The sequence below is a fragment of the Heterocephalus glaber genome, unplaced genomic scaffold (genome assembly GCF_053883595.1).
Source record: "Heterocephalus glaber isolate CG9 unplaced genomic scaffold, H.glaber_assembly_v1.0 deba00001428, whole genome shotgun sequence".
Taxonomy (NCBI): Eukaryota; Metazoa; Chordata; class Mammalia; order Rodentia; family Bathyergidae; genus Heterocephalus; species Heterocephalus glaber.
In genome coordinates this window covers 25,190,281-25,204,870 of record NW_028258293.1, presented here as the reverse complement: position 1 = coordinate 25,204,870, position 14,590 = coordinate 25,190,281, and the positions used below count along the sequence as shown (strand labels likewise).

At 34.2% G+C, this 14,590-nt stretch overlaps 2 protein-coding genes across 2 annotated transcripts; one reads left to right on the top strand and one right to left on the bottom strand.

Annotated features, from left to right (window-relative positions):
- Positions 1-679: 679 nt before the first annotated feature.
- LOC101716462 (olfactory receptor 51I1) lies at positions 680-1,624 on the top strand. The gene has a single exon (XM_004863350.1). It carries the CDS (start codon positions 680-682, stop codon positions 1,622-1,624), a length of 945 nt encoding a protein of 314 aa, XP_004863407.1.
- Positions 1,625-5,376: 3,752 nt separating this feature from the next.
- On the bottom strand, positions 5,377-6,330 carry LOC101716808 (olfactory receptor 51G2). The gene has a single exon (XM_004863351.2). It carries the CDS (start codon positions 6,328-6,330, stop codon positions 5,377-5,379), a length of 954 nt encoding a protein of 317 aa, XP_004863408.2.
- Positions 6,331-14,590: the final 8,260 nt, after the last annotated feature.

Sequence of the window (14,590 nt, the reverse complement as noted above, 5' to 3'; positions counted from 1 at the left end):
AATGTATGCTAGGTATGATTTCTTCAGTTAGGATATTATATATTATGCAGATTATTGGATAATATATCACATAGGATGTTTCTTTCTTGTTCAGGTGGCTTCCTATAGTGATCAACAGTTCAGAAACAGTCGTTACCTATATTGCCTGACATCATTTATGCTTCAGGTTCTCCTCATAAAAGAATCTTAAGTAGCCCACATTTTTAATATGGAACTCTTTTCTTTAATTTTTTAAGGTAGCAAAGTTTTATTAAAGGTAGGAAAAGAAGCAGGCTCTGCAGAGAGTTTGGGCCAAGTAAAAGTAGGAAAAGAAGTACACTTTTCTTTTATTATCCCGTAACCTCAGCCTAGTTTCCTACGCTGACTTATTTAGAGAGGAATGAACGCAGAATATACTGTTTGTTCATTTTAACCCAAGTTTTAACATATATCTGCCCGAGTGGTGATTCCTAATAAAGGTACTGCCAGATTTCACAGAAATCTCAGAAGATGAAGAATTTTTTCTTCTCTGACAAAAGAGTTACTGTCATTTTACCCATAAGTCCTTTGTTCTTAGTCTTTAGTGCTCATCAGGAGCATTTAGTCAAATTAGTAGTCTTTCAAATATGATATTTCATTTTTTCCTCCTTAGGCTACACATCTGAGAAGCTGTTTTGAGCAGAGATCCTCACAGTTTTCCATGTCTGAATTCAATACCACAGTATTTCAGCCTTCTCTCTTCATCCTCACAGGCCTCCGTGGGCTGGTAGGCTCCCGTTTGTGGCTGGGACCACTCCTGAGTCTGATGTACATCATTACCATGGTAGGAAACTGCATAGTGATATACTTAGTGAGGACTGAAAGGAGTCTTCAGGAGCCCCAGTACCATTTTTTGTCCATGCTGGCTGGGGCTGACATTGTCCTGTCTGTCTCTACACTTCTCTCAGTGCTCAAGGTCTTTATCTTTGGCGTCTATGAAATTGCATTTGATAGTTGCCTCACTCAACTTTTCTTCATCCATACATCCTCTTCCACGGGCTCAGGGATCCTGCTGGCCATGGCCTTTGATCGCTTTGTGGCCATCAGTAACCCCCTGAAATATACCACCATACTAACCAGCTCACGAGTCACCAAAATGGGACTGGCAGCCTTGCTGAGGGGCATGGCACTCATGACTCCATTGCCCATTCTGCTAAAGCAGCTGCCTTTCTGCAAGGGCCAGACACTTTCCTATTCCTACTGTCTCCACCCAAATGTCATGAAGCTAGCTTGTGGCCAAGTCAAAATCAATATTTTGTATGGGTTGGTTTTGGTTATCTTTTCTTTTGGGGTTGACTTCTTATTCATAGCCATTTCTTATGTTCTGATATTTCAAGCAGTGCTGGGTATTGCTTCCAGAGAAGGCCAGATGAAGGCACTCAATACCTGTTTGTCACACATCTTTATTGTGTTTATTTACTATGGACCCCTCCTGGCAATAACTGTAATGCACCGAATCAGCCTAAGAAGTTCTCCAGTAGCACACGCAGTCCTTGGGAATATCTATCTCTTTATGCCCCCAATGCTCAACCCAATTGTGTATAGCCTGAAGACCAAGCAGATCCATGCTGCTCTGAGAAAATCTTGCAAGATCCAGAGAAGATAAAAAATTAGAAAAATTGATGATTTAGGTGAAGAAATTTTTATAATGGTTTAATAGATCCTTGTAATTTTGCATCATTTTGTGGAAATAGATATGAATATGATACTAAATATAATAAATTATGGCTTTTATGAATAAAAATAATGTATATTCATAATATTTTCTATGCTCCTACATGTCTTGACATGCAGGTTAAGATATTTTACAAACAAAATGGAAACAAATGAGAAAGGCTTGACTACAGTATTTATGTTATTCCTTGTCAGAAGCAGGTCTATTATTGTCCCTATTTCCAAATTAATTTTACGATTTAATAATTTTAAAACAGTCTAAAGAATTCAACAAATATCTTTTCCTATTCTCTTACTTCTTGGCTTCTTTTCTTTACTCTATAGTTCATTATATATTTTTTAAAATTCTCCCTCTTCTTTTACACTATTTCTAATAGAATAAACTTCATTTATATCTTCTACCCAATTAAGTATCAAGTTGTTAAGTGTCCAGATCTTAGTAGAAAAATCAGAAATTTTTTCATATGTTATTTTGTTTGTATATCTAAGAGTTGAATCATATCCAAGAAAACTCTTTCCATCTTCCCCACCAATATATGAACGACCATAATTTGCATAATGTTTATCCCAAGTTTTCTATAGATTATACCAGTGTTAGTTTGTTTACTGTCTTTTATTTGTTCCACAGTTGTGGAACACATTGTATGTAATAATTTGGAGAAACTTTTTATTGTTTATTTTTATCTTCAGAAAGGTGTGTACACATAGGTATGTTCTTTATGAGAAGAGTCCTTAAATTCAATATAACTCATAACTACATTCATGAAATTCTGCTCCAAAAGTTTATTTTTTCTAAATTCCCTATGGACATGAATGATGATTGGATCTTTGTTATTATTATAGTGTAAAGAAATCTTGTTATTGTTATGCAGTTCTCACATTTTTTCACATTGTCTTCATGAATTTCCATTTAATTGCATCTATTAAAATATTTTAATATGTTTATCTATATATTTATTTTCCTTCAAAATTTTAAGCTTTTGTTTATTTCCTTCTTCATCTATTGTAATAACCACGTTTTCTCCATCTAATACCTCATGTTCAAACGAGCTTTTACAAAGCTGCATAACCTTTGTAAAACAAACATGATTGTGTTGAATCTTTATTTTGAATTTTTGTGATTGAATCCATATTTTCTATGATAAACTTAATCCAATGCATATGAGATGCAAGGTTCTCCATGATCTGAACTGTCTGCCTTTTCTTCCCTATCCCGCTTTTACTAAAGTGTCTTCATTTTCCTGAAAAGATCATGTTCATTCAAAAAGTTTGGTGCTTGTTTCTATCTATACTGATATACACAGTTTGTTCATTGTTCATTGAGATGATTCTTGCTCATCTTTTAAAATTAGAATGATATTTAATTTTCTATAATATCCAAAACTTCAATCAAAATTTTAATAAATATAACTTTGAAGTGGGCCCAATGATTACTAAGTAGGGATAGTGGGAGTGAGACGTCAGTCTGTGTGTTGGACACTATCTCTAGGTACATAGTGTCAGAACTGAACTGAATTACAAGGTACCAATCTTTGTCCACTAGAGAATCATTTGCTTGGTGTGTGAGGAAAATGCACATATCTGCGATCCAAGGAATTCTGCTATGTATCAAGTGACCGTGAGAATAGTAGAAATACATTTTTATTGGTTTGTTCCCTATGTTCTTTTTTTTCTTCCCAGTACCAGGGATCGAATTCAAGACCTTGTGCTTGTGAGGCAGGTGCAGCACCACTGAGCTATATCCCTGGCTGTTCCCTATATTCTTGAAGCACGTCTGTGTGACATAAACACGTGTGTACGTGTGAATAGCATACAAAAAATATTTTAAATACAGCAAAAGCTCAAAATACTCTTTACTTTAAAGGATGTCAAAATTGAAAAGTCTAATACTAGCCAATTATGCAGCATATTTAAAATAATTTCCAAAAGATCATGAGGGTAATTCCAGCCATTGTGAGAGTAATATCAGCTTGGTGGTCATCAACCCATTCCAACAATATTTCAGTGCCCTGGAAAAATATGAAACAGGCTAATAGAATGTTAATTTACTAGAATCCTTATAAAATTAATTTTAAGTAACCAATTAAATAAACTCCTGACTAAAGCTTTGATATCTACTTCTTTTTATTGCTCTTTATCACCCTTTCTTCAGAGTATCGTCTATCCACGCTTTCTTTCTTGCAGTTAGTCATACACCTTTCTCTCCTCATTCAATATCATGTTTGGATAAGGTATTCCTGTAGATATGCTATTTGTCTATATAAACATGCAGTCAACATTAATAAGTTACACACTACCCTTATATAGATCTTTTCATGATTCGCGTATTTGTTGAAATTTTGCTCCTCTTGCTTTAGCATCTGCATTTGTTCTTTTTCTATCTTTTCACACACACTCTTTGCTCACTCTCCCACATACTTATTTTTAGTCATTTGCAAAAAAAAGTCCATACAAGATAGTATTTACAATACTTCAGTATATTTACCTAAGAATAAAACTGTCCTCTTAAATACCACCGTACAGTCACTACCTTTCATGAATTTACAATTGGTGCAACAGTTTAAATGTAATAGTTCATCTTTATTCAAAATATGTCAGTCAATCCAATAATATACTTTAAAAGCTTTTACCCTATAAGGCATTCATTCCAAGACAGATATTCCATTAAATGTGGTGTTTTTTAGTGTATTTAAAATACAGCAACCTCTGTCTTTAAAAAAAATTTTTTTCCTCAGGTTAAAATAATAGAGTGTAAAGTTAAGCACCTTATAATGAACAATTCAGTGGAGTTCAATGAATTAATAATTTTGTATAAATCACCAGCTCTATCTACTTCCAGGACATAGTCAAAATTACAAAATAAAAGTTCAGATCCATTACCCAGTTACCATTCCCAACTACGTCTAGACTCTGGAAAATACGAGGAAACATTGTGTCCCTATAGACTTACCTATTCTGGATTTTTAATATAATTATATAACATGGGCCTTAAGTGTCTGATTTTCTGCACTTAGAATAATTTGTCTGAGGATCATCCATGTCATATCATGTATCAGTACTTATTTTATTTCATGGCTGAATAGTATCTCACTATGAATGTGTGTATCTATATGCACATATCACTATTTGTTAATCCATCAGGCATTAGATGATAGATCAACTTTATTTGAATGATCAATTTTCCATGTCTAATTCCCGGTTAAAATACAAAAAAGTCTGTAGGCTTCTCCTCATTTTCATATGTTCCTTTTATGTTAATGGAGGTATATTTAGACATTTATTTGAAATTTATAAGAATAAGCTGATTTTTTCTTATTCTATGTTGACTAATCCTGGTTTAATTGCTTTTTCAGAAGACAATCATTAGTTACTTAGTTACCATTCCAACTTATCTTGTCTTTAAATTTTCAGGCTCCTTGTGATCCTTTAAAACAGAACACAAAAACATATACACATATCCACACCAATGATTACATATAGGCTCATTATACAATTTGGTATATTAACACATTTAGCAATCTCCTGCTTTGACAATAATTAAACTATCATCATCTTTCTGTCAGATAGGAAGAAAATACCTAAATTTTCACAAACCCAAACCTTGAAGCATACTTCCCAGAGAGCAGTAGACAGGTAAAAGGAAGAGAAAATGAGTGTGTCTCTTTCCCTTAAGATCAGAGGTGGCTACTTGAGCAGGTCTTCCCTTCTCTTGAATACCTTGCCCACTGCTGACCTTATCTGTTTAGTTTTTAGACTATAAACCAAAGGATTAAGGACAGGGGTCAAAAAGAGGAAGAGATTGGCCATGGTGACATGGAGAATAGGTGATTTAAATGTGCCAAACCTGTGAATTAAGGCCAGCATGATGAGTGGGACATAAAAGATGAAGACAGTGAAGATGTGGGAAACGCAGGTATTGAGTGCCTTGAGCTGACCATCTCCAGAGGCAATACTCAACACTGTTTTCAAAATCAAGATGTATGAAATGACGATGAACACAGAGTCAATTCCAAAGGAGCAGAGGACTAGAGATAATCCATAGATGATATTGGCTCTGACTGGGCCACAGGCCAGCTTCATCACATCAGGATGATAGCAATAACAATGGGACAAAATGACGCCCTTGCAGAAAGGCAATCTCTTGAGCAGGATCGGTAAAGGTGCCATCAGCACCACACCCCTAACCACTGCTGCAAATCCCATCCCAGTAATCCGAGGAGGAGTTAAAACCACAGTGTAGTGCAGGGGGTTGCGAATAGCTACAAATCGGTCAAAGGCCATGGCCAGCAGGATTGCTGATTCCATGGAGGAGAAGGTATGAATAAAGAACATCTGTGTTAGGCAAGAGTGGAATTCAACCTCCCTGTGATTCAGGAGGAAGACGTTGAGCACTGTAGGGAGTGTTGATAAAGATAGACCCACATCTGTACTTGCCAGCATAGACAGGAAGATGTACTGGGGCTCATGAAGGGTGGAGGTGGTTTTGATAACACAGAGGATGGTGCAGTTTCCTAGGAGGGCAATTAAGTACATCATGCACAGAGGAATAGAGAGCCATATTTGTACAGCTTCTAGTCCAGGGATGCCTGCTAGAAGGAGAGAGAGTGGCTGAAACTTGCTACTGTTTGTAAACTCCATAAGACGATCTCCTGGAATGCAGCCAGATCAGCTTCCAAATATTCCTATTGAAAGGAAAAAAAGTATAGATTTCAACTAGGAAGAGATAACACATCTAACTCCTCTGGACCAACATTAAATAATTAAACCCTAGAAGCTTTCCACCTATCAGAATAACTATCTAGAATTAAGACAATGGGTAACTGTCATTAAAATGCAAGATCAAGTAGACTTCCTTTGGAATAAAACACACAATCTTTGATTAAGTGGAAATGAAAACTAAAGGATGTGTTATTTTATCTCCATCCTTAGAAAAAAAATCATTTAAAAAAGTCTTGGGAAAAATGATATGAATAACCCAATATGAAATACACTATTCTGTATAACTAGTATGCAATTTTTAAAAATTCCTCCTTTTTTTAGTATTATTGAATTATATTGTATCTACTTTTATTTTCAGTCATCTTTTCCCAGACTCTAAGAAGTTCTTGTACTTATTTCCAGAACTATATTATACCTGTAAATACTCCAGCTTCTTGAAACATGGACATTTTTTCTGCCATTTCCCCCTGAAAGACAAACCACATTGTATTATAATAGCCCCAACTCATCTTTAAAAAGTTTGTATGATGCCTTTCATTATTAAGATGAATTTTATGATTGTTTCACATTTTATTTTAAAAGATGCTTATTTTCTCAATGGAAAACACCTATAAAACTCTAAGAGATGAAATCATTAAATATGACATTTTTTCACTTCCCTGCTGGTGCTAGAAGAGTATCAAATATCAACAAACAATTCCTTGTAAAATGTTTGAACTATCTCTATTCCAAATTATAAATATAGTATATTAGGAATAATAAATAGCCATAGTAAGTAAATGTCTTAAAATAGCATAATTGGAGGAAGTGTTATCATTCTACATATTTTTCTTAAGAAGAAGAAAGAGATATTATCTGCAATTGATTGAATTCATTTAGATTTAAATGTGTTTACAATTGTAGTTCTCCATGCAGAAACAGCAAATACTGATGTGATTACATTTGAATATGAGGAACAAAGTAGTAAGGGAAATAAATAAGTGAGGTTATATAGAAGACATGCAATCCAAACACCATTTTGGGTTTTGTGATATTGTATTAGTTGAAAATATGGCTAAAAGTTAAAAACACCACAGAAATAATTAAGCAAAAGCTGATGAAGTATTCTTTTTCAGGAAAAATCTGTAAGCTCAGAATTGGGATAAGAAACTATCCTTTCTTTGTTCTCAGCCAAAGTTAGAGATTTTGCACTGTTTTGGAACTATGTAAATGTAAAATAAAATGGACAAAGCTATCTTTATATAGATATATAATCTTTATTTATAAATATATATAATTATATTTCTATAAGTGTTAATTATCTTTGAAGAGAACATCTCAGATAAATCACAATTTGCACATTTCTATCTTTGTGTAGACTGTGCTTAAGTCCTACAAGCAGATATTCTCAGCTCCAAATGTCTACTGTATCCTACTACATAATTAGTGATGAGTGTTTTACAGAGCATTTGTACATAGATGAAGGAGAATCACAAACAACACACAGAGCTCCTGGAAGAATGAAATTTTTAAGGGTCTTTGGATACCAAGGACAAAATTAGCTTAATCCAATTTTCACATAGGTACACATCAAGTATCATAGTCACTCAAGTTGAAACAAACATAAAGGAAGCCATAGTGTATAGTAGACCACAGCATGCATTCACACCACAAACAACTCCCATACTGTTATTCAACACACCGCATTTCACTGCATTAAGACAAGGGGCTCTTTTATAAACATAAAATCCTGACCAAGCACAATCCCACACCAGTTTAAGAACATACACAAATAGTCATAATATAGGTTCATATGTACACTTATGAACTGTTGTTCATGTTCTTAACTCTGGTCCAGAATATCCTGGATACATGCTCTGCTTTAAACTCATTTTTCCTTTTATCTCTGATAATGAGTCAGTTGCTATCATCACCATCAGCATCAAGAAACACCATCAACAAGCTGCAACAAACAGTGTAAAACTCAGGTATACACTTAGGCCATGTCATCCCTGATTGATTTTTAATACATATGTCCATATCCCTGATCTTTCCAATGACAGTATTTCACAAATGATTTTATGTTTTGGGTCACTCTCCAATCTAATAAGATTGATTGCTTCAATTCACTGGAAATAATGTATTCATTCTCACATCAGAATTTTTGTGTACCTTGGAGCACATTCTTAACTGCAATAATTATTTATCTCAACTAACAATAATTACCTCAGCCGATTAAAGGACTGTTCATATACAACAGTTCTCTATTAAAATATTCTTGTGTCTATTTGATATCATAAGAATTTATGAATTCCTTTGCAATATATTATTTTTTCTTACACTTGAGATTTACTCCATATTATTTCTTATTACCATTTTTCTATTACCTAAATGAGCTTCCCTGACCCATTGTAACTTTAAATGTGCTCTAAGATTGGGATCGCACACTTCACATATCTCAGTGAGGACATGCTTCAACAAGCAAGGAAGATAGGAAAGTATGTTTAAATGAATGAAGTAATAATTTAGATATGCTAACTGCACCATATTTTCCCTAATCTCTAGAAGAGACATAAAACTTGCCAGTAATGAACAATTCATCCATTTTAAACAATGATATACAAAAAGTTTTGGGGAACCATACTGTCTTCTGAACTGAACTGAAGATTAGATGCCACTAAACTTTAAAATAGAGGAAGAAGGGTGTATCTTCAACTAGACAATAATCAAGGTAGATTTTTTTAGCTTTACTAATATACAATTCTCCTTGCACTCATTTTCCATTTATCTGTATGGTAGATTACCCATCCTAGATAAAAAAAAAGATATTATCATGTAAAGTTACAAATTCCCAATGATGAATATGATCATATTGTATACCTAAAATGTACCAATAAACTTAATGAAAATTATGAAAACAGATATTCTTCAGAATATTCTGGGAGATCTAAAAGGTATTTAACTACTTTTAAGTATTTAAATTTTCTTCTAATGTCTTACTTCTAACCTTACCCAAATTTCCTTTTTGGACATAATTTTTCCAGTCATCCCACAAAGAAACACCCTGTTCTCTTGTTATGATTCTGACTCACCCTCAGTTAACTACTCTAACATTCTTCATCTTCTACAACATTCTTTTGGACTCCTCAACTAGGCTCTTCTATTTTCTCTTCTTAACTTTCTTTTCTCTTTCTTCTTTAAGGAATTGGAGCTTCAATGAGTTTATATTGTAAAACTAAGGAAAACTGCAGGTAAGCAACTCCTAAAGACAATGCTCTGTCTCTATTTATTGAGCACACTCTGTGGTAACTTCACCATGACACCAGAAGGCTCAGCTCAAGTTAACAAATGAGTCCCACAGCACAGTTACCTTTAGTATCAGCATCCTTACCAACATGAAGAATTAATGGATTTTTGAAATATTAGATACCTCTGATAGAGGCATCTGCCTGGTACCAAAATTATTTATTTCAATAAGTAATAAATTATAGAACAGAAGGTGCCAAAGGGAGGTTAGCCAAATTATTCCCATGAGAAAGCTTTCAATATGCACACAAGCGATGCCACAAAAAACAAATTACTTGCAACCAAAGTGTTGGCAAACTTGCTTTCCTCAATACTCCAGAGTCCTTAATTTATTTCCCAAGTAAGCATGAGATCACTTGTATCTCAACTGTTCAACACAAACATGTGATGAGCTCTTCTTTTACATCTGCTTATCCCTGATAAGTGATTGTTTAGTGTTTGAAATTGGTTTGGATTTTTGAGATAAATAAATTTTAAATATGATTTTTCAACTTTCAGAAAAGCTGATAGTTAGGAAATATCTCTTTGTTACCATTGTTATAAATGTCCATCTTTGTTATTCTGTTTTATAGTATTGCAATGCCAGAGATTTTTTAATCTAAATGGCAACAGGGCAATTTAGTCTGAATTACTATGGCCTCATTGAAAGGTTTGGCTTTCTGTTCTTTTTATTTGTAAAGTTATTGGTTGCAACTCTTCCCTCACATTTCAAAGTTTTAATATCTCTTTCTTGTTGTAAGTTTTTACTCTCTTTTCGTGATTTACCATGAATTTCCTATTATATCTCCAATACCTATGGCAGTTTCTGGTATATAGAAGGAATGACCATACATATGATCAATGAGGAATGAACAGTAGATACTTCTACTTTTGGCCAAAATGAAGCAAGAGGGGTTGAATTTATCTTCCCAACTAAAACAACCAAAACAGACAGAAAAAAATGTATGAAGCAACTGTTTCTAAAACAATGAATATCTGGCAATAGTAGGCCATCATCTCTGAGACAGTTAGGAAATAAGGTAAATATTAAAATTGCCACACCTCAGTGCTTTGTGAGAGTTTCAAAGTCAAAATAAAATGAAGAGAAACCTAGACAGAGCCTGTGCACTCCTGGAATTGAAATATTATTGGTGAGCATAAAGTAGCATTCAAGATTGAAGAAGACAGAGCTGTACAAAGAAACATCTGCAGAAAGGCACCTCAAGTATTTATTGCCATATTGGCCGTTTGCGTGTGTGTGGAAAACTATCTGGGACCAAAAAACCATCATCTTGAATTACAAGAGCCAATGGGTCCAGTGGTAGTCATGGTCTTAGTAAGGGGCTTTTCCTAGCCAGACTGGAAGACCTCATAATTCTTGGGGCACTCTGTAGAGTACTTTAAATAGGGCCTAGAGTGCAAAGTAGTTGATCCTTGAATAATGTTTTATGTTTATGCCTAATAAATCTTACAAATAATACTTTAAGGATCAAATTGTTTCCAGGTAACTTAAACACAACATCAAAACAAAGCTGAAGAATGTTTAGGAGGTGAGGTGTTAGGGAAAGGGGAAATAATGTTCAAAGTGTCCAAAGTTTCATTGGCCAGGGCTTAGACTGCAAGGCAGAAACAAAGCTAAGCCTAGTCATCCCTTAGGCTACCACTACTGACTTCTACTCACACAGAGAAATGAATGAGGTCAAGAGCTGTCAGCACAGGGTCTGTGGATCCCCTGACAGGCAGTGTAAATAAGCCTTGCTTAGCCTGTCGCACAAGGATACCTTCCAGGAGCAAAAAGAAAGATTTTCTTGGGATTCCTACACGTTTCACTGGCAATGAAGAACTGAGTTGAGTCAGCAGACACTCTCATTATTTGAAACATGTTAGCAAAAAGTAAGTGACTTAGAGAAAAAAATTGTAGAACACAACAACACAGAGAAATGCAGCTGTTAATTCCACAAAACAGATTTTTTAAGGTCCTTTTCAAATGCACTTGGAACCGAGAACAATGGTGATGATTTATACGTAGTTGTTAAAGCCTTAAGCAAAACATTTACTCACAATAATCTATAAATAGCTCTCCGCTAGACTTTCTAGAAACACCATGAGACCTTAGGAGATTTGAGCAAAAGTGCCAACTATGAAGTTCAGGTACAGAGTCTGTGTATAGAGTTCAACTTGAATGTAAACAATTCATTTGGAATAAGAAAACATTCCTTTTCAGAACTCATACATATCCTGAAAATTGATTTGACCCATGTCCACAAATGTATGTAGCAATGAGTGAGAATTCCCATACAATAATATCCAATTCAGGGTAAAACACGTGTTTTAACTAAAAACAATTCTGTTTTAACCTTTCACAGTCTTACTATGAATGTATTCAGTTGCTTCTATTCTTTTTCCTTCAGAATTTTCATTATACTAAAAAGAGAACCAGCACTACATATGGTCTCGACTGCTCAGTGTTTCCTTGGATCATGGCATACAACCATGAACACTAATGAATTTTCTATAGCCTATGTCTATGTCTTTTGTGCAAGTATCTTAAAAAGAATTGGCATTATTGATTCACTCCTCCCATTCTTTATTGGCATTCTTAATTGCTTTCTGAAACCCACTAATGGTCTCAGTAAAGGCTTAGTTTTGAATAGGCAGCTATTAAATTTTTGCTTTATTGTCATTATCCTTCTCATATTGGTACTTTTTCCTTCCTGATATTGAACACTACTTTCACCTAATTGACACCTATCATGTCATTCACTGGGCAACTAATCCATATCATATATTCTTACTATAGAAGGGAACAACCATGGCCAAGAAAAAAACACATGTATTTTCTTGGTGTTTCATTTATGTTGTTAGAAACATGATTTGAAGACCTTGATGAAAAAGTTTCCTTGGACTTTTGGAATGTAATGGAAATCTTCTGGGAGGGCCTCCATAGTACCAAAGAAGGCACTCTGATGTGTTCATACTTCATGAAGAACACACTAAGCTGAAGGACGGAAAAATCTTGAAGGGGACATTTAGACTAACTTATAAAGAAGTTGAGTCATTGAGATTCAGAGATTTTCCCATTTCTAATTGAACATCAATCTGTCTTCTCAATAGCCTCTATCTCACTTCTAACACTGTTCAGTGCCAACAGGGCAGAAGCCAAACAGATTACCCCAATCTGTTTGGCTTTACTGTACAAAAGAATTATTCAAAGTAATTGTCCCCAGCAGGGAGACTCTTAAGATATAAATTGCTCTAGGCAGATATATTTTATCTATATCAGAACTTTTTAGCATAAATAATTTAATTTTAAAATGCAGTAAAGAATCTATGGTCTCACAAAGGACATGGTGAATTAGCATGGAAGATTTAGAAGAATGTGTACAGAAAAGTACTTATGTACTACTCTCAGTCTAAATGAGTACATGTGAGCATCCTTCATAACATTTAGTGTCATGTCTTTCATTGTTTTTTAGTAATACATGTACAATCCCTGGCTAATTTCTTCCACAATAGGAAAAAGGAAAAATAGCTACAACTTGTAATGTCATAACTCTTAAGGAATCTCAGTATATTGATGCACAGTTTATTTTATTGCATTTCATTGCTCTACTTCCACTATTTAATGTAGTTATACTCATGGCCCTGAATCATTTAAGGAATTACTGGATTAGACTGGATTTCTGAAGGCAAACCACACTGGGACCCCAGTAATAACCATGAACAGAGTTACTAGCACAGGGAAGAGATCACTGTGTGATGACAGCCAAGTGACACTGACGAACACCTTTGACGAGTGAGTGGTATTGCAACTGTGGCTAAAGTAAGAGATACACCCTCAGTAGTACAGAGATCCATCCCACACAAGGACATGCTTGTCTCTTAGACTAATTCTTTCTAACCTGTCGGGCCTCTCAAATAAATGCTAGTATAACTGTCTAAAAGATTTTACCATCAAAGAATATGTGTTGGCCTGTGAAGGACCACTGAGTTACAGGGCAAAACTCTTCCTTTAGCAATATGGACTCTGTGAAGTAAACCCAAAATATGCTTCTCACATTTATAAGTACAAGCCATAGTTTATCTTTGTAGAGGATATCCATTTCTAAGCAACTGTTCCAATGTGTACAGGGACATGAGTATGAATAAAACATCAGTTTGTTAAGTTGAAAGCAGTATTTTAGTTAGTTCATTTTTTTTTTACAATAGAGAAACATGAATAAGATAAGATCCATTGAATAGACAGTGTTTCATTAATGTGTTTTCAGAACAGCAGGAGTTAATTTTAACCTGAATCATTCTAATAGTATCAGACAGATAACACCCAAATTTAGAATCTTCAAAATTTTTCGTTGGATTTAGACATAAACAAATTCTCACATTGTGGCCTTAAACATTTTCCTTTGCTTTGTATTTGAATACTGTATTTTTAATCTCTTTTTCTAACAATTTAATAAATTATCATTTTATAATTTGCTCTGTATTTATAAAACTTAATAATTTAAAGTAGGCTAAACCCATGTATTTATTATAGATCACCCAGTGGAAATATTATATCTGTATTTTTACAGGGTTAAAATAATTTTAAAAGCTTTATCTGTAAGTATACTATATATGTGTGAATATACATATTCATTGTTATCTTGCTCCTTCTAAAGTGAAACTCTTTCTTTTAATTTTGAAAATCTGGATCACATGGTTCCATGATGGTCTATTGGGTTTTGACCATTTAGTGTAAGTATAATCCATTAAGAGTCCATAAAGTTCTATATTATTTACATAATATGTTACATAAAGACAATAATAAATTACACAAAGTACTTTTTCCACTTAAAATGATTTTATTATTATATTAATAATCACTATTTCATTCATCACCTTAAATGTTGTCTATAAAAGGCTATGAGATTTAGAA

Bases quoted from the DNA above. Each gene is read 5' to 3' on its own strand.
- LOC101716462 (XM_004863350.1), top strand. From the start codon at position 680: ATGTCTGAATTCAATACCACAGTATTTCAGCCTTCTCTCTTCATCCTC.
- LOC101716808 (XM_004863351.2), bottom strand. From the start codon at position 6,330: ATGGAGTTTACAAACAGTAGCAAGTTTCAGCCACTCTCTCTCCTTCTA.